Here is a 21,346-nt window from a genome sequence, read left to right on the forward strand (position 1 = left end):
CTGTCTCCCTACAATACTCTTGTTCCATGTGGTATTTCTTACAGTCGCTTGAGTCAGAGTATTGCAGAGGAACAGGCTAATGAGGTGATACTACAGAGGATGTCTTATTTTTATGTAAAAGTTTCATTTCAATTGAAAGACATTTGTTCTTCAATTGAAATTAAACATTTGTCATTGCATTTGAGGAGTCTCTTAGTATTGTACTCCTACAATAAGAGTTGAGATATCTACCATCGAACAACTTTTTAATATCCGGTGGTGCCGAGTAAATATTTTTCTAGCCCTATTTTATTTTGCATTGAATTAAATCCAACGACAGAATGACTGGGCGAATCGCAGTGTTCCAAATTACTGTACGCTGCAAAGCAGAAGCAGAGTTTGAAAGCTGAGGAAAGCTGGTTCTGATATTAGCCGTTAAATATGTATACTTTCTTTCTAAACATTGTACTACTTATATAAGCAGAAGACACCATGAACGTTCAGAGTCCTGTGGCTATTTTACTCACAAGGATCGTTTCTCACCTTTCTCCAACAGGCAAATAGATGTACCAGGAAGCAGAATACATTAGTTAACTGTAATATTTCATGCTCATACCAAAATTGCTCCTTCAGGTCTATGCAATTATGGAATGCAGTTGGGGGGGTAGGCCTTCTCTAATCTATCTAACTCTATCAAAGCAGACTGTATCAATGAGCAGTCCATTTATTTTTAAATCACTCTGGGGTAATGCAATGTTTCAAAAGAGCCTACATAAAAAGCGTAGGGAGTATACTTTTATAATTTGAAAACGGCAGGGAAAAAACTAAGATACCAAGATAGAGTATTCTCATGAGCTTCTACTCAGCATTGTCTCGGCTGTACAGCTTTAATTCCCTCATAATCATATAAGGTAAAACTGCTGCTGTCAGTCTTTGAACCTCAAAACACATATTGCCTTGCCGTCGTACAAAATGTAATTATTCCAGGTAAAGTGAAAGGCCTTTTCATTGAAGTAGTAGAACTTCCATCCATCTCCCACCAGTCTCTCTGCTGCCTGAGTCAGAAGAAGTCTGAAACCAGGGGTTTGGGTGTGCCACTATTTATCATGGAATTAGCTAATGTAAGATCAAAGAAAGGCCTCCGGTTGTAAAAACAGAGATACAGTACGCTGATCAGAACATGGCATTCTGAAACATTTCCTCAATGGAACACTCACTGAGAGAAAACTGTGCAAAGCAAAGTAAATTTCATTTTAAAAAAATCCCAGTTTAAATTGAGAGCATCCACCCAATTGGACTTGAGATCGCTCTGGTGTGGGGCATGTTCTCCTGGCATACACTGGAAGGCTGAATGCATGCTGTATTGTTGCAGATCAAGCACACCCAACCAACACGTGATAACGCTTTGAAGAGGACAACAGATGTCAGGATCTCAATCCAATTGAACATGCTTGGGATGAACTTGAATGACGCATCATCACCACGTCCCACCGCCTACTTCAGGTGACCAACTGAGCAAAATATGAATGCCTGCATGGATTAACATGCCTCAAAACCTCTTCCAACACCTTGTATCATTTTCTTAAGCACGGATACTGTACACACACTGCACAGTGGAAAACGAGTGGGAATTTCATTACTTACATATCAGTCGACATCCATCAGATTCATTTAAAATGTAACTCGGGTGGCAATATTAGAGATAGTCTTTCTGAAATCTATCATATTAGATATTTGGATAATAATTTGTTTCCAGAAGGCCCTATCTCCCGACATTCCATTGTAGAATGGTGGGATCACCGGTTAGAAGTAATACGATTAGAAGAAAATAGGATAAGGTAGCAGTGACAAAACAAATCTTTTCACAAAGTGTTGCTAAAAAGCAATGGAGTATATACACAATACAAAAACATTACACATTAGATTAATGACTTAGTCATACAAACATATATTTTGAACTCCAAGGGGTAGATACATATTGTTTTATCTTGCAAGAACAAGGATAACGGATTTAAAATCAATGAGCTATAGCCTTACATTACTGTAAGAAGGCAGTTGTAATATATACACACACTCAAATAAAAAACGTATTCTAGAAATTCATTTTGTATAATATAATGAAGTAATGAATTAACTTTCTGTATAAACATTAATTTTCAAAAACCATAAAATGTGTGCTATGTGATTAAATTCCCACATTGAGAGCTCAACAGTGCCAAGGAATTAGGAACTGTTAGGAGATTTAACAGAAACCGTATAAAAAGATGTGATATCTACACCAAGGTCCACGTAATATGCAAAAAAAACGACTGGCCCAGTAAAGATCAAACCTGTTTTGTATGTGAAGTTTGAAATGGTACTGGCAATGCTTTAGATTTCCCTATAATATTTTGTCCTATATACAGTTGTTTTCCTCTCGAGTAACTGCTGTGACTTTCAATACATAAAAAGACCACACAGGCAAGTTTTATCTGAAAGAGTGGAGATTGAAGAGGATGAAACACCTGCAACATCCTGTAGGGGTCAGTGTGGTCATCTTCAGGAATGGAAATGTGTCAGATATGAGACAGTAAGATCGAAGGGAGATAGAGACAGAGTGTGACATTGATAAGAATTAGACATATATCTGGCCAGTCCAATAACTATAAAACCTTCACCCAAAAGGTCTGTTCAAAAATAGGCCTTCAGAGTGGACATGTGTCACAAATGAGCATTTATTTCCATCTGATGTTTATCTGAATTGAATGAGCTCCCTTTCTCTTCCCTTGCCTTCAGCCTGACTCCCTACCGATAAGGACAAGGAATTATTTAGCGATTATGTGTGCTGCTTTCCATTCCTACAGACAGGCATTGAAAGTCTTATAAATAAAATGTTTATCTCTTAAAGGGAGGATGATAGCACTTCCAAAGGACCACTGTTAACTATTGAAGTGTTGATATAAATCAATGTGTACCTTCCAGTAATAAATAAATAAATAAATAAATAAATAAATAAATAAATGTGGGCCCAGGCAGTGTAAATTACAGTTTGAGAATAACTTAGTGCTGAAAAATGGCATGTCTGTCACTAACATTATTTTGCATTTTGTGGCCCCATAGTGACAGCATATTGATATAACTAGCTTAAACTTTTAATATTAGTACATTCTGGTGCATCCATTTCCCCACTCTAAGTGCTGTGAAGGTCGCTTTTATAATATTTTGATATGAATGTTGCAAAATAAATAAATAAATAAATAAAATAAATGTTGTTATACCATTAGTATTACTTAGGAAATATGGATACTATACTGTATTTTCAGTTACACTTGGCACTACTGTATAGTACAAGTGCATATTATTTAGTGAAATGTAATGAAATAGCTTTCAGTTTGGAGCATTTTAGTATTTTATAGTTTAATCAACATAATCAAGAGGTGAAAGAAAATGGTTACAATTTGTTTTTAAAAGATGCTGCTATAATTCCCTCTATTTTTTGACATTCATATTTCACCAAAAAAATTATATATAGAGAGATTATATATATATATGAGAGAGAGAGAGAGAGAGAGAGAGAGAGAGAGAGAGAGAGAGAGAGAGAGAGAGAGAGAGAGAGAGAGAGAGAGAGAGAGAGAGAGAGATGACACACACACACAGTGGTTTGCAGAAGTACTCACCCCCCTGCAAAGTTTTCACATTTTGTTTGCACCTGAGCATACCCCACGACGCTTTCAAATTAGACTTTATATGTAGAATCTACACAAACTACTCCACATTGCTAGAGTTAAAAAATGCATATAGAATATAAATTAGTAAGATTTACAGAGAAAAACAGATTAATCTCAGGTACATAAGTATTCAACCCCTTTGCTACTGCAGCCCTAAAATCAGCTCAGGTGCAAATTATTTGTTTGAAAGGTCAGAAAATGAGTGAAATGGTTTCAGCCTGCGTGTACTCAAAGTGGTTTAACTTGACTTGCAGATAATTTCTTTCAAGCTGCAACTCACATAGTGATCCAACAAAGCAACCATGAAGACCAATGAACTTTCGAAACAAGTCAGGGATAAAGTGGTACAGAGGCATAGAGCAGGAGAAGGGTACAAGAAAATTTCTAAAAGGCGCCGATTATCCCTCTCGGCACAGTGAAGTCCATCATTAAGAAGTGGAAGGTGCATCATACCACCCAGACACTACCCAGATCAGGTCGCCCTCCCAAACTGAGCAGCCGTCCAAGCAGGGAACCGGTTCGAGAAGTCACTCTGAAGCCAACAATGACCTTGAGTGATCTGCAAAGTCCTGTGTCTGAGATGAGAGTCAGTGTTCACACATGAACAATAAGCTGGTCCCTACACAAAGCTGGCCTGTATGGACGGGTGGCAAGAAAGAAGCCATTACTCAAAAAGCCTCATCTTAAAGCACATACGGAGTTTGTGAAAAAGCATGTAGGCTAGATGATACTGCAGACATGTGGAAAAAGGTTTTGTGGTCAGACGAGACAAAAATTGAACTTTTCAATCTAAATTCCAAGCGTTACGTCTGGTGCAAGCCCAACACTGCACATCACCCAGTCAACACCATTCCAACTGTCAAGCATGGTGGTGGCAGCATCATGTTATGGGGATGCTTCTCTTCAGCAGGGACTGGGAAGCTTGTCGGGATAGAGGGGAGAATGGTGCAAAGTACAGGCGAATCCTTGAGGAAAACCTGTTAGAGTCAGCCAAGACTCTGAAACTGGGGAAGAAATTCACATTTCAGCAGGACAATGACCCAAAGCACAAAGCCAAAGCCACACTGGAGTGGTTGAACAAGAAGAGATTTAATGTTCTTGAGTGGCCCAGTTCTGACTTGAATCCAATCTAAAATTTATAGCGAGACTTGAAGATTGCAGTCCATCGACGATCCCCAACAAAGTTAATCAGAACTGGAGCAATTTTCCAGTTTTTCTACTGTGCAATTTTCCAATTTTCCTACTGTGCAAAGCTAGTAGAGACCTATCCAAAAAGACTCATAGCAGCAATTGCAACAGAATGATAATCCCTACCTACCTCCCTGCCCATTACACAGTACTAGTTGAGTGGCATGCAATTTATATAATCTGCATTAGGAATGTGTTACGTCACGTTCCAATGACAACGGGGCTTCAGTTTCTGAACTGTATTTCTTTGTGCGCGAAAGAGAAGTACAGAGAGCTTTACATTTTAATAATGGCAGAACGTGACACAGGACCTCTACAAAAGAGAGCAAGAAGGTACACATACAACGTTAAAGAGTGGGAAGAAGATTTTTTCATTACAAGCTCCCACGGAAAGTGTGTGAGCTTAGTTTATAACGGACATATCAGTGTGGCGAAGAGATGCAACGTCGAACGACATTTTACCACACACCACAAGAAGTTTGCAAGTGAGTACCCTCCGAACAGTAACTTGAGGAAAGTAAAGGTGACAGAATTGAAGGCAGCCTTGACCTCAACTATTTTTAAGAAACATGTTAGTAAGTCTAAAGCAGCTACGAATGCGTCACTCAAAATTGTGCATGTTCTTGCAAAGAACAAGAAACCATTTGAAGACTGTGAGGTCATCAAGGAAGCCATGCTTGCGGCTTCTGAAACCTTGTTTCAAGACTTTAAAAACCATTCGGAAATTGTGTCTGCAATTAAAGACATTCAGCTCTCTGGAAATTCGGTAACAAGGAGGACTGAAGCAATGTCAAAAAATGTGTTAAAAAATCCACATACTTGTGTGAGACTGCATTTTCTGCAATGCAGTACTTCAAGTCAAAGTATAAATCTTGCTTGACGGATACCCATCTCAACTACTGCTTGAAGTTGGCCATAACGCAGTACACTCCAGACTTTGGGAAGCTCGCAGAGGATATGCAGTGTCAGATATCGCACTAGAGGCGAGTATTAAACATAACTTTAATTTACAATACATACGTTTTACTAAAATACAATACCGCTAAATGACGTTTTTATGTTCTGCCGTTTAAATTTTTTGTTTGGTCGTCTGTGATCCCTAATGTAGTTGCCATGCAAATAGCAACATGCATTTTATTTCTTATTTATTTTAAAACAGAAAGCAAGTGTTAAGTTGTTTTCAGTACATATATCCTATATTTGGCTTTCTAAAGATGCTTCTTCATGAAGACAGAGTGATCTAGGAAGCAGTTGTCCGCAGCAGGTTACATTTTATAGTACATTTCCCAACTGGTAATACTATCAATGTGAATGGCAGCATTGATAAGGTGAGGATGAAGGGTGTTCATCCTTAAATCTTTTGCTAATTCACCTCAGATCATCTCACGTAGATGCTGCATTACTGGCATAAAAATGGAAGACTGCAAAAACTTAAATGTGAATAGCTTCTCTTTGCGTGAATATTATGGTAAAAAATGACTTCTTTCTGTGCCTGCATCAAATTCCACAGAGGGATTAAACTAATTTTCAAGAAATATCTTTGTAAAATAAATGTACGCATATTCCTTAAGCAGATTAGTGGATCAATATTTAGTATAAAACTTGAAATGCCACCATCAGGATAAAGTGCATTTGCTGGCCAGCACACACCCACTCTGTCCAATGGGCAACTCAAGCAATGACTCTCCATCATGCTTTACTGGCTTGCAGGCACTGTTTGACAGACCAAACAAATAGGTAGTTCCCTCTTGCGTTTTTATTCCTTCATTGTGCTCTTCTGTGGCCTGAAGATGTAACCGGCTTGGTTTTAAAAGTCTACATCACTCATATAGACATGGAGGCTTCCTAAGATATCAATTGTTGGCTTTCATGCTCTTCCCCCAGAACACTTGCATTTCCATTTGCACTGCAGGACCTGGTTCATTTCACATCCTGTTACTGCTATAGAAGAATAGGACTTTTCTACTTTACCATAGTAATGTTCAATATTATTCGAAAATAAAATCTTTGGGTAACAACTATATTTTTCTATTGTATACCCTCCTGTTCACTCAAATCTTGTTGGCTGCCCAGTTTGTTTGCAGTCCCCTTAAAGGTAGTTTCAGCTGTAGGCTACAAGTCTGCTGGAGCCAATAAAAAAGGGGCATAGCCACGTATCCAAATGGTGGTTTATTTATATATAAATCATTTTGGTACACAGCAGTTTTCCTTTTTCTCAAACTAACATATTACCTATAAGTTGATAACTAACCAATATATAATACAAACTTCTATTTTCAGGACCAAGTTGCTCATTATTTCTAATAAATTGTCAAGTACGAACCAAGCCCCAGAGGCCTTTACCAAAGCTTCAAAACAAGGTCAGGATTTACACAATTTAAACTGTGTTCCTGAGCTCATTAAATATATGGGATTAGAGTCCTCATTCGACTCCTTTCATACACTCTCTGGCTCCTATAGTTCCTTTTTACATTTAAGTGACAATTTGTTTAAGTGCAGTGTACCAGTAGTGCAGTGTACAAGCATAATCGCTATTATACACCATTAATTGTTTGGATTCTGTGTCATTTCTTTTTATTCTTACAAACTTGAATAAATCTTGACAGACATTTTAGATGTTTTCTTTGCTCTCTTTTGTAGTAGTCTCCAGCTTAAACTAGCTCTCTTTTATGGTACAGAAATCAAAAGCTGTAGTATATTGTAATTTTTCATATGACAATGGAGAAATCGACTTGGTGGTGAAGGTTGTAATGGTGCATAAACCAATACAATGAAGGCCAAAAATGAAATACTTGCTATTTCCCCTCTAAATTGAAGGAACTACAGTACTAAATGGTACATTTCCAAAAATCTACTTGTTTTTTGTATTGGATGCTATGTAGGGCCTCTTGTGCCATTGTGCTCATTTTAAAAGGTTATTTTGCCTACTTTGCGTCCATTTTTCTAAAGTGAACATTGTATTTATACAACTTCAGTCTGAAGATGTGATGCATATTATAACATGATATGGTTTAAAGATGGCACACACTTGTAAAATGACCATGTCATACACCCTTCTCACTATGTATGTGTTGTTTTTTGTTAGTTTGAATTGTAACCTGCCTGTAGTCTGCTTAAGGCAATAATAACAATCATAGTAATAATAATCATCATCAACAAACTGCAAGCAACTTTACAGCTTCCAAGGAGTGATTGTGAAATTTAAGCATTTTGATTGGTTGCAACTCACTAAGTTGTAGACTCTACTCTGTGAAGTTTCAAGTTTTTGTTCAACGGTGTTCATTTTACGCACAATACATGCAAATAGAGCAATGCTGAAATTTGATTGGCCCACGGCAGCCATGTTTTTTTACTGTAGCAACTTAATTTGGGAAAACTTTAAAGAAAACCATACTTGGATCATGTAAGTTTTGCGTCGATCAGATTAGCGGTTTTGGAGAAGAAAACATTTGTGTTAATTAGGTTATCCAATATGGCCGCCATACCACTGAACCAATCAGCTTCATTTCGAGCACCGTGCATTTTGGACAATCCCTAACCATGTATACCAAGTTTCAGTACTCTGCGATAAGTGGTTTCCGACAAGAAGATGTTTGTAAATTGTCCAGAATTTGACGTAAAATCCAATATGGCTGCCAAACCATTTGACCAATTGCGTTCATTCAACAATGGGAACTAATGGACAGTACACAGTGATGAGAAAATACACGCATACCCAAAGCTGGTCATCGATTCCTGGGGGGTTCTTTTTAACGAAAGCACCATAGTAAGTGGCGATGTTCCGATGGTGAGAATATTTCTTAAGCATGTTAATTTCTTGTTTGATCTCCTCCTCTTCATCCTGTAGGAGAAACCAAAAGAGTTGGGGGGAGATTAGAACATAATTCCTCTTCTGAGATAAATACAGAATGTACTGCGACTAAAATTAGTTTTGTTATATATCCCATTTACATCATCACCTGGCATCATAGAAAAATATTATATTTTACATTTTAATACAAAAACACTTTCATTAGGAGATATGGTTCACAAATTAAAACAGTACCAGTCTTTATAGCGTAGCTGTTTAGTTTCTGCTCAATATGCTACAACGCCCAAGCATATGTTTTTGTATTCAAGACTGGTTTCATGACACAAGTAAGGACTAATCTACGACTACCAAATGTTACCCTAGTAAGGCAGTCTGAGATTAGTGCTCATAGGGTCTGCGAAACAAGAGCATGTAAAAAATACGTGAACTTATTCCAAATCAATATGTTGTGGGTAGGTTGTCTTGTAATGTATGAAAAACAACATCTTTCTTAATCTATAAGACACCTTCACATGTTGGATGAACTTATTTTAAAGTTGACTAAAACTGTACAACGGAACTACTATTAAACATAAAAAGCAGGTGTTTTCTAACTTTAGAATTGAGCAGTGTGTTCTATGCACAAGATGCCATCTAAAACACAGCATAAGATTACAGTAAGATACACAATAAAGGTACAGCTAGCATCGCAATGCTTGTCTGTTGTAATCCTGGGCGAATAGGTGGTAAATAAAACAAGGACCTTACATATCCAGGGAATGTTTTTTGCCAGCGAGAAGAAATGTGGAAAAATGACTAATGCATCAGGGTTGACTGCAACAATTATACTTTGTAGTACCAGCCACTTATAGTTATCCACCTTGTGGCGTACTTATTCCTAGCTATTATATTTCATGAGCTTATGCTTCCAACCTGATCAGGAAGTGCTAACCAAGCTTTTAAAATCCATTTCTTATCTTGCAGTAACACAAGCATTATTAACACTGGTCCCATTGATTGTTTAAATATTTTAATATTTTTTAATAACATACAGTACATGCAATCTTATAATATAAACATATTCTCAAATATATAACTAACATTCATACATGTATACATCTAAACCCAAAACCCATACCTTCAGTGAATTTACATATTAGGAATAGCTGGTTCTTTGTATTTTACACAAATCTGCAATATGCTGACATTTGCTGCTGCTACTACCCAGTACCCAAATCCTTTCATGTTTTGTAGTTCAAGTTCAATCTAAAGTACTAGGTTAAGTAGCTTATATATTATATATATTATATATATATATATATATATTATATATATATATATATATATATATATATATAAATAAATAAATAAATAAATAAATAAATAAATAAATAATCCAATTTCCAAATATCTGTATATCCTAAATGAATCACAATAAAAATAAGTGACCAGTACTCTAATGAGAGAGGTAAGAAAATGGATTTTAAACAATTGGTTGGGGAGACAAACTATTTGTTAAAACTAAAACCAGTATCAAGCTCTTCCTGTGCATACAGATAATCATTCTTCTAGTAACTTCAAATATCACTTGCAGCTAGAATCTAAGTCCACCTCTGTTGGTGATTTCATTGATCTCAAAGTCTAGTTTCATTGTGTGAGAATGTATCTGCCTACATAAAACACAGCAGCAGGGATAAAGCCCAGTTTAAAAGCAATGATTCCAATTATATTGTGCAAAGAGTGCAATTAAACTGCTTCCTCCACCATTCCTGCTAGATACGTTCTGGATTTAATGCTTTGCATGAAACATTTGGGAGGGCAAAGGTCGTCAGTCTGGCCCTGTACTGAATTACGCTTGCAAAGGGAATGATTCTCATTAGCTTCTGTATATTTGCTCAAGTGCATTCTTGCCACCCTCAGGGGAGATTAGGAGCTCCCATGACATGCATTAATCAGGCAATCAGCTGTATTTAAAAGACTTGTCATTTTCTGTTTATGGACATTACCGAAGACACAAAGCCCTACTTTTTCAACAATAAAATCTTCTATCTGATCTAGATTGACAAGCTCCATGACGTTCTAATAAATAGAGAGGTTTGGAGTGATTTTTCGCCTATGGAAATATTGCAATTAGGCCGTAAAGGTTTAATTTCTTGTGAACAGGAATATAAATCTTAAACCGCGTCGACTTTAACCAAAAAATGTACAGGATTACGGAAATTTGGTTTTCAATATAATTTTTTGTATCCTGATACATTATAAATGAACCCTAACTGACAACTGTATGTGAACATTATCACATTACCTTTTATTGAACTGAAAACTAATAAATAACAACTACATTTAAATAACTAAAATACATCAATTACATATATCCCCAGACCTGGATATTCTTTATAAATTGTGCTGGAAAAAAAGTTCCAAATCTTGACATTTAGATAAGCAGTTCTGAAGACACTCATAACAAGTGCGATGTGTGCGTGTACATATACGTGGATGCAGAGCTGCTTTTTGGCTGTACATATCTAGCTGCCTGCAATCAACAATATAAAAAAAGGAAAAACCTCAACATTTCAATTATAATAGCATTTTACGGGGAGCGGAACATGTTTTAATATTGTTTTTTTTTTTTTTTTCCTTTAGTAGTCTCGGGCACAGGGGACGTTTCCCACAGAACCCACTATAATCCAGTTCAGCCAAAGCGTCTTTATAGAAGAAAAAGCCAGCACTACCTGCCAGCACTATCTGTTTACTCTTTCAGATACTGCAAACTTAGTAACATGTGCTAAAGAACATCTTCATCAAATGTCATCACACCTGATAATTGAGTCTCTAGGTATACTAAAGTAAGTAACTTACATCAGCTAGGTGACTCCACTGCTGTATATCCACGGATAGGTGTCCCTATCAATGTTCATTTTATGTTTACTGTCGAAATTTGATTACTAACGGTTCAATATCGCATTGAAAAGAATATTTATTAAAAGCAGAATGTTTAGTTACCATAGAAAATCTGTGTAATGAACTTACAATGCAGACCTAATCAATGTAAACTAGACTGCATTACACACATTTCAAGCTGTATGGCCATCAGCAAATCTCATCAGTGTAATATGCTATACAGTCTAATTTTCACTATTCATGAAAATCCTATCCCTGCAATCAAACTGCAGGATTAATCACAGATGAAGCAATTAACTGCCAACAACTTCAATGTAAGCAATATTTGGATCTACTTTTGACACAATTTTGGAAGACCGATTATCAATGTGTTGGGCAAACTAGGGTTGACTCTGAATTCAAAGTACAGAACACAGCTCCACTATGGCAGATCCGCGAATGCAATGATTATATGCATGTACCCATAAAACAGGCAGGATTTCATGTGGGAATTTACATCTCACAGATGGTGCATTCGGGGCACCACCAGTTGTGCATCACATTCGAAGTGTCAGCTTGGTGACTGGCATCAGAAGTATCCACAGCTTCTTTTATAAAATCCTAACCAAACAATGTGTTTGTGGTGCCCCGTAAGGTCGTCAGTGTCACCTATGGAATTTCATATCCCACTGCATCCTGAAACTTGTGCATTCACATACATTTGCGACTATTTGAGATGTCAGGATTAAATGAGTACACGCATCCATTTAGGTTTACTTCTTGTAATACTTTAGCCATTCACTAAACATGTATACTAAACTGAGAGATAGCCACTAAATTATTTTTTACATGTTATTCATATGCTTGCTGTTAAATTGAACAGTTTAAGTTACTCATTTCTGTTTTGCTTTCTTAATGGGGGGTCACTGTTTTCCACTCCGCTTTTGTAAATGTGGCAAACACAGTATAAATGGTATTGCATTTACATTGCATTTTAACCGCGGAAGCCTTACTAAATTGGCCAATTTATTTTCAGTAACCGAATTGTTTTATTAGGATTCCATGAAGAAAAAGGGTCAGAGGATGGACTTTGGCTATTAATAATGTAATGTGTATCCATAACACTGATGAAGGCCTTAACCGACATTTGTCTGTCCTCAATACATAGACATCAGCACAAATTGGGACCATTATTGGTGGTCTAAAAGGGAGGCAGAAGATTCAATATGAATAAATACTTAACTGCCCTCTACCTGTGAAGATGGTGATCAGTTAAAAGTAGGTTACCTATTCCAATTCCTCAGTTTTCAGAAGCGAGTGTTAACAGAGACTGCGAATCACAAAATTAGATTTTAAACTAATTTTCAAACGAGTGTGCTGACAGATAACTGCATATCAGAGGCAAACATTCATAAGGTTAAGGGAACTAATATTTTAGAGAAGAAAATCAAACATATTGAATCATAGTGTGTGTCAGATAACTGGATACCATTAGCAACAATAGAAAAAAATGCATAAATAAATAAATAAATAAATAAATAAAAACATGCATCCAGTCATCCCAATAAAGAGCTGCACAACGTTAGACACAGCGCCAAGGGAAAAAGAAATAATGTTTTTCTCATCAGCAGCATTTAACATATTATCGCAAAAGACCTTTGAGGTTGTTGGGCCCAGAGGAAGTAAAGCCCTATTGATTTATACTCTGTTTGATAAATTGTTTAATCCTGATCTGTGCAAGATATCACTGATGAAAAGGTTTGGTAGTTTTAATTCTGAACTGCAAAACTTCTATTGCTGAAAACCCTGAATGTGCTGAAATAAGAAGTGTGTCCATTTAGGCAGAGCAGGTGTCTCCATTACAAAAGATACCCAGGCTTAGTAAAGCAGACAGGAGGCATTACAGTATTTGATTAGATGGCATTACTATCTGGTAGCTGGGAATGCAAGAGCTTGAGTCATTGGCAAGGTCAACTACACATGTAATGCCCTCTAATCAGTTTTATTGGGATTTCAAACCAGTAAACAAGGCCTTTATTGTTTTAAACATTTAATTATTTACAATTACATATTTATTTTACCTTTCCTCTTGTTTTTGTTTGCTAGCCTCAAAAGCCTCCCATAACATTAAATATCCTGACTAAGAACTCTAGATATCAACATTTTTGTTCTCTTTAAAATCAAACCTCTTTTATTGTAGATTGGTACAGACTGCATTAGAAATGAAGATAAATAAAATGTACAACAGAAGTCAACATGTACATGTAAAATAACCCTATTGGTTTAATGGTCTATTGGAAAATATTTGTTCTCCCCCTGTTTGGGAACCACTGTACTTGAGACTTGTTACAAAGGACATGAAGCAGCTAAGGTAACTTTCTTCCAGAAATAGACATCTTCATACTGTTCATTACCAGGTCAGATAAACATATGCTTGGAGAAATTTGAACATGTAATTTCAATGAAGAGCAAATGGTACTGGCAATGTGTTTAAAGTGCACTTTAGATAATGTCTGAGAAAATCTGAATGATCGTGTACTGTAGCTAAATATATAGGAGGCTCTTCTCATTGCTCAAGGGGTGTTGGAAGGATGGTTTTGGCAATCATGCCTGACAGAGGTGTCGGACTAATGTTTTTGACTGTCAGCTTTTTAAAGAATACTCCAGCGAGAACTGACAATTAAAGTGAACCATTTCCGTACCTAATATAGCTTCCGTTCTTCATATATAAACAATTCAGTATTAAACAAGTACAGTTATTTTATAATTAGCTGTACTATTTACGAATTACTGAGTGACACGTTTAAGTTGTCTAGTTAGGCAGCTAGCCTAATGCAGCTTTGTTACAGGCAATCCAGGTTCCCTTTGCAATTCTCAGGCAGTACATACAAGAGACATTGCTAGGGATTATAAAGTGAAGTAAAAAGATGGTTATACAAAAGAAACAAAAAAAAAAAAAAGGAGTGACGCATAGAAAACAACAGCAGTAGAAGTGTAACAGGCTTTTTAAGACTTTCCAGTTTTGGCACTTAACAATTACATGGAAATGATGTGTGCATTTCTTTACTTGAAATGAGAGCTTTCTTATCATTTGGAATTTGTAACTATATGACAATATTTCAGCCTCTGGGCAAACCTGTCCTGCTTTTATTATCTTAATGCAGTTGCATATTTTGTTGATGATTTCACCTGAAACACGACAATCAAAAGACAGAAATATTATTTTCCTTGGCAACTTTGAAGTGATACACACTATGCTTCCTTGGATAAGCCCTTTATTTGGAATATAATAATCGTCTAGGGTTTATTTGTGCATTAGGTGGAGGTGTTGGTGTTTACATTTTCTGAAGGCAATTTAAAGTAAATGTAGTATAGCCTAGTCGATGAATTTGTTGAACTAAATGAAGGACTGGACAACTCTCCCATACAGTAGCCAGGTAATGATGTTTCTGATCTCAGCATGATATCAGCACGTGGAAGGACTATATGCCTCCAGACACGGTCAAGAGATAGAACCCTTCTGGTTTCCAGACAGACTGGTCATTGGAATCAATTCCAGCTGCATAACTAACTAATTTAAAAAGAGTAAAATCTATGTCCAACACCAATTGATTATCTGCACTTAAAAAGTAACTCTTATAAAAGGGCGGATTAAAAAACAATACTTACTTTTTATTACTGTTGCAGATTTAGAAACTCACTCCCAGGTTATACAAATAAAAAAACAACCAAACAAAAAAAAAAAAAACTAAAAAGATTAAAAACCCAAACAAAACAATGAAACTGAATGTTTGAGTAACGACACTGAACGGGCAGCGTGGTGGTGCAGCCTTTAATGGCTGTGAAAATAGCAGGCAGATGCAAAAGGAGGCAGTTTAAGCACTCTTGTGCATATTTAATTAAAAAATAAAATAAAATAAAAAAACACCACAACACACCACACAAAAACTGTTCATCAAATAGAGGTTACTACGTCTTTAAATATCTCGCAGCTATTTACAATAGAGCCCAGGCAGAGCAAGTTCACAAATAAAGTGGTATGCTTGTTAACAGGCATAGCTGTGGATGCTGGGCTGGCAGGTAATTGTCTCAGAAGGGTGTTCTGAAGGTAGTTACCTGCTTTCAGCCTGGGAATTGATAAAGGAGAATTGTAGTCCTTCCATTTGTTTTGGCTGTTGTGCTCTGCTCCTTGCCCTGGGTTCGTCCAACACAAGTGGAGAGATTGCTCCTTTTATACACCTGTGGCTGGGCTTAATTAATTGTTAATCAATCAATTAAATCCCAGCCACAGTCTGCTTGTGTATTTGACAGGGATAGTATTAACCCTATCCCTGCCAAACCGGAACAATAAATAACACATTTTATACAGGGGCTTGTGCCCTATTACAGGCACACACACACACAACTAATCAGAATGATTGCATATATTATAAAAAGGCAAGAAAAACAAAGTATTCATGTTAAATTTGACAAGGATACAGTTACTATACATGTAGGTTCAACAAACCTGAATTTGACCCTGCAGACCAGACTAATTCTTTCAAAACACATTGAGGATTACTGAAATCATCCATAATCTTTACACCACCATAGAAATGAAAAGATTTGATACGATTTGGAAAAACAAAAGCAAGAGAAATACATTACCCCGGTGACGTCCATGACCTTAATAGCAGCAAGCTGTCCGGTCTTGACATGGCGACCCTGTTTGGACAAACAGAGGTACAGAAAGAGTTATTAAAAAGTAGAAGAGGCTGCAAATGAGCCAAAACATGAAGCTCAGTGTTCATTCACATTAGCGTGTGGAATATCTTGCTATAAAAAATCGGGGACAGAACATCACTGAAAGCAATCTGCTTCAGCTCAAGCAATCCTGCTGCTCATCAGAATATCTAGACAACTTTGAATCAAAGATGTCAAGTATTTCTTCATACACAACCTCTGTATCGGATTACAGGATTGTTGATTGGTTTTAATAGGTGAAATGGAAGTGATTATTATTATTATTATTATTATTATTATTATTATTATTATTATTATTATTATTATTATTATTATTAACATTGTTTTTGTCGATTAAGTCCCAAATGTCCCACAACAATCATTGTAAATATTACAACAGATTTCTTGGAGCAGTAGGCCTACATTAAAACAGTTTGGGGATATTCAGGAGATGTGTACAGTATATAAAAGCTTTATAAAATAAATCCCCAAAACCTACATTGGAATAATGCCCAACACCCCTCGAGAGTCATTTTACTGCAAAACGGGCATCAAGTGAATTGTCAGTAGTGTGATGGTACTATGCTAATACCCAACCTTGCAATCTATGCTAGGTACAGGGGTCCCAATTGTCCACCCTCCATGTACAGTATCCATAAGGTGTGTGAGCACCATGGACACCAATACAGGTGTCGAGGAGACCATTTATGGAGCTTTATTTAAATGTCCGCCATTGTTCACTTGGTTCTGGAGAACAGACATACTCATGGAAGAATTATTTTCTGAGTTACACAGATATCAAAGCACTAGTGATAGTCAAGGGTCTTAGAATTGGTGCATTTTATAAGGAACAGGCATTTGAGAAGCAATACTGAACGTTTATACTGTAGAAACAAGTTTGCAGTCAATGGATAGTTTTCATAATTTCACACAGCAATTATACATTAAATCCACGCCACACTTTAGTCTTTGCAGTAGGAAAAAAAACTAATACAGACACTGATCAGTCAATATTAAACTCATATCTGAAAATCGGTCACAACCCTCCCCAGTTCATGAGCTGTACATAGTGTGGTAATCAAGTTGAAAGGTCTGCCGATACCATTAGTATTGATCTGTAATACTAAATGAACCTTTTTAAACCGTTTCGGACCTCAATACTTACAGAAAATACAAGGTACAGTATCACCACATATATGACTATACCCAGTTTGTTAGGACTGTATTAATTATACATCGAGTAAACTCTTCAGTGCGGTATCCCCATCTATTTTTTAATACCTTTGTTATTTCTAAACTACTGTGCTTCAGTTTTATTAGACAACCAGTTTTCTGTAGGTAATGAAGTGGGGTTTACGACGGCACAATTCCTGGGGCTGCAATAAAATGATGCTTCCAAAGGGTAGATGTAATAAAAAGCCCAACTTCTCCCTGCCCAGAGGGTCCACCCAGCACAAAGGTGGTACATTCTGACCCTTTATATTTTAAGGAGTAAACACAATTGACCTCACAGTTGACAAATGGAGAACATGTCCAAACGACTTGTATTAAACGAAACAAGAATGACAGTTATGTGCTCCTGTATCCTGCATTCACATGAGAAATGAGCATACGTTACACTACAACAGACAATTCCTTGTGTAAAGTGATGAAACAATCGTTCACACCAGCTCAAAGTCCATTGAGTATAACATCATTTCATCAGTCAAACACACAGCATAGTGTTGTGAAAAATGTGAGGCTATTAACCATGAGGCCTGAGCAGCCATCGTTCACGGAGGGTCAGCTAACAGAACTCATATTGTGTGTAAATGAGCTGGCATTAGTATAAAAGTAGCACATGTTATCGAAAAATAGAGGGAATCAGGAGATACCATCAGTGCGACTCAACAAGGAAATCATGGCGGTGTTACAGTAGTGTTTAATACTTTGTACCCAATACCTTTGCTGTTTGTTAAGCTACATGAACTGTTCTTTTGGACTGAACTCTTCAAGCAGGTGTACACACCCACATGAAATTTTGCCGATGGCTGCTCTCCACAAAGCACTACTTCTCCTCTGTGGGAAGCAGCAATCCGCACAAATGTATGCAGCTGTTTTGTCTTGTCAGTGACATTCATTAACTGCCACGGCTGTAAAATCAGTAGCATAATATTTGACTAAATGAAGATGGATTCATACAGTACTCCCAGACTGACATCAATAGTATTTGCTAAAAGCACACCCAGACAAAGGTTTATCACAACTGAATAAGTGATTCTCTAGATACTGTATATCTAAAACATATTGTTATATACAGACAGACACCATAGATTGATACTTGTGCAAAATAATGTTAAGGAGGCTGTGTGGTCCAGCGGTGAAAGAAAAGGGCTTGTAACCAGGAGGTTCCCGGTTCAAATCCCACCTCATCCACTGACTCATTGTGTGACCCTGAGCAAGTCACTTCACCTCCTTGTGCTCCGTCTTTCGGTGAGACGTATTTGTAAGTGACTCTGCAGCTGATGCATAGTTCACACACCCTAGTCTCTGTAAGTCGCCTTGGATAAAGGCGTCTGCTAAATAAACAAATAGTAATTGGATAAGCGGTTCACTAAATACAGTATAGGTAAAAGTGTGTGTGACAAACAGACAAATGACACAGTATACAGTACCACCAATTCATTTATGATCCATTAAAAAAAAAATAATGTTTGAGTAAGTTTCATCACAATTGGAAATGTGTAATGCGTGCAGTACAGTGCATGCAGACCTCTATCACCAGCATGACACGTTCCTCATATGTCCTTGTTCATAAGAGAGATATTCTTCTCAATGGTAGTCCCTTGCTACATAAAGGAAGCTTTGATAAAAACCCACCTGGATTTTAATCTTTCTAAAAACCATCATCATTTAAAAAAGGCCTTGAATTTCTCTTTGTTTCTTTTGTGAGATGCAAACAAGAAAGATACAGCATTCCACTTGTAACTTGACTACCGTATTCTTTCGAATTTAAGACGCCCTTGAATTTAAGACACAGCCCAAATTTACCACCCTCAATTTGAGGACAAAATAAATCAAATAAATATGCATTTACAAAGATACAACCTCAATTACGCTGTTGTATCGTACAAAACACACGAAACAGTGTTGATGTAGATTAACCACAGAGCTTGTTTATTGTGCTGCACACTGTATAATACTTATAATAAGATGGCGTCTCTGTTGTACACACACCACCACTCACTTACGACATCACACATCCTGGCAATAGCAAGCATGACACAACACTCCACGGCATCAGGCAACACGTAGTCCTAACCCAGCAACCACAACAGCATTGAACATTGCTTGGTATGTCGAAAAATATGGGGATCTGATCAGCATTTTCTGTCCAAGATGGTACTGTTTCTTAAAAATGCTGAAAATTGTAAATGTTTCTCTTGGAATTCCTCAGGAAGCTTGGTTTGTTTTTTCTCAGCAGCGTTATGTTGCTGCTTGTGTATTCGGGCAGACGCCTTTGTTGTCTTTTCCCGGCAGTCAGTGACGTTGCTGTTTGTGTACTAAGGGTAGTCACGTCTTTTTTTGGCGATTTTAATACACGCATCACTATACTGTACTCGAATTTAAGATGCAGGCGATTTTTGTGAAGCAAAAAATGGTTAAAAAGCGCAGCTTAAAATTCGAAGGAATAAAGTAAATCATAATTTGCATATTATTACATTTTTTAAAAGCTATAGCTGGCATGCCATCTTACTATTTGGCCCGGCAGTGCTATAAATACTACCCTACTGTACCTACAAGGTAAGTGCAGTGCTTCATCTTGTTGTTTGCATCTCTCAAGAGAGACAAAACAAAAGGTCCTTAAATGATGGTTTTGTAGAAACTATTGAAGGCTGGCATACCATACGTTTGACTTATTATGATTCTTTTAAAATGGGTTTGGATGTGAAGTACCATGCATGAAGGAACATGTCTCAGTAACAGCACAGAGTAACATTTTTTACTCTAAAAGGGTCAGAATACATTTTCATACACAACACAGGCTGCATCCAAATAGTATCCTTTTCCAAAATGATTTTCCTGTTGAATAGCAACCTTTGATAAGCGACAGTGTAATATGTGGGTTCTATGAAACATGGTTGACGGCAGACAAAATTGGGGTCTCCAGCAATCAGATGAACACCGAAAATGCTATTTTTTTCTCATAAAAACACAAATAGAAAAATCCAAAAGGTTTACTTTTGATCAGACTTCGGTGTGTTTCTGCTGGCCAGACATATTTTAAAAGATTCAACACGATTTACAGTGTTACTTGACCAGTTCACAAAATCGGGGTGTAGAATACACTATGATCACGATATGATTATTTACATATTACAACATGATAACCATCAACTTTGTATAATGGGTAAAAAAGACAAAACGTAAATGAGACAGTGTATTGCTCCCAACTATAAAATCACATGTATGCGTCCTACAATAACCATTTGGTGGACTACAAGTAGCTACAGTATGTGATGCTTTTGGTCATACATCACAATACCCAGTTCTATTACATTACGATATACTGCACCATGGAAAGCAAGCAAGATGATTCAATAACAGTGTATTGTTCAAGAAGTTTGGCAGGTGTAGGAGCAACAGTTAACCAAGCTGAAGAGGATGGTACCTTAAATCATTTGTGGCAATAGGTGCCCCACCTATGGCACCAGGTACCAACAATACCTCTTTCCTGTTGTTGCCACTTGCTCTGCAGGGAATATTTCTCTCCCTGGTATATCTATGACCCACAAAACGCAAGCACTGTAAATATCTTGAGCTGTTAGCATTTATTTCCTGGTATAATTACACAGGGCCCTGAAAGAGACAACATTTATAAAAGGGCATAATTAAAAAGTATATTAGCTGTTCAAAACCTGCTTTCATACATCATTTCCCCAGCTGATGGCTCATTTATTTAAATATTATGACCATAAAAGTTTCAATTAATTCCACTTGGACCAAAAAAATAATAATCCAGCGCAGAGCGTCTCCTGGGAGCCCAAGGGGATGAAAGATGGCGTCTTGATGAAAGGGCCAAGGCAGATACTGAAATGCT

The 21,346-nt window shown here is 37.0% G+C and overlaps 1 protein-coding gene across 11 annotated transcripts in view; it reads right to left on the minus strand.

The window, feature by feature from the left end:
* The window catches only part of LOC117416497 (TRAF2 and NCK-interacting protein kinase), a 146,235-nt gene that overhangs the window by 68,631 nt on the left and 56,258 nt on the right, over positions 1–21,346 (minus strand). For all 11 annotated transcript variants that reach the window (XM_059034582.1, XM_059034583.1, XM_059034580.1 and 8 more), the window contains exons 3-4: positions 16,192–16,248; positions 8,590–8,715 (exon numbers count right to left, since the gene is read on the minus strand). In XM_059034582.1, coding sequence (XP_058890565.1) covers positions 8,590–8,715; positions 16,192–16,248 — 183 coding nt within the window. The remainder of the gene's footprint in view (positions 1–8,589; positions 8,716–16,191; positions 16,249–21,346) is intronic.

The sequence above is a fragment of the Acipenser ruthenus genome, chromosome 12, assembly GCF_902713425.1.
Source record: "Acipenser ruthenus chromosome 12, fAciRut3.2 maternal haplotype, whole genome shotgun sequence".
Lineage (NCBI taxonomy): Eukaryota > Metazoa > Chordata > Actinopteri > Acipenseriformes > Acipenseridae > Acipenser > Acipenser ruthenus.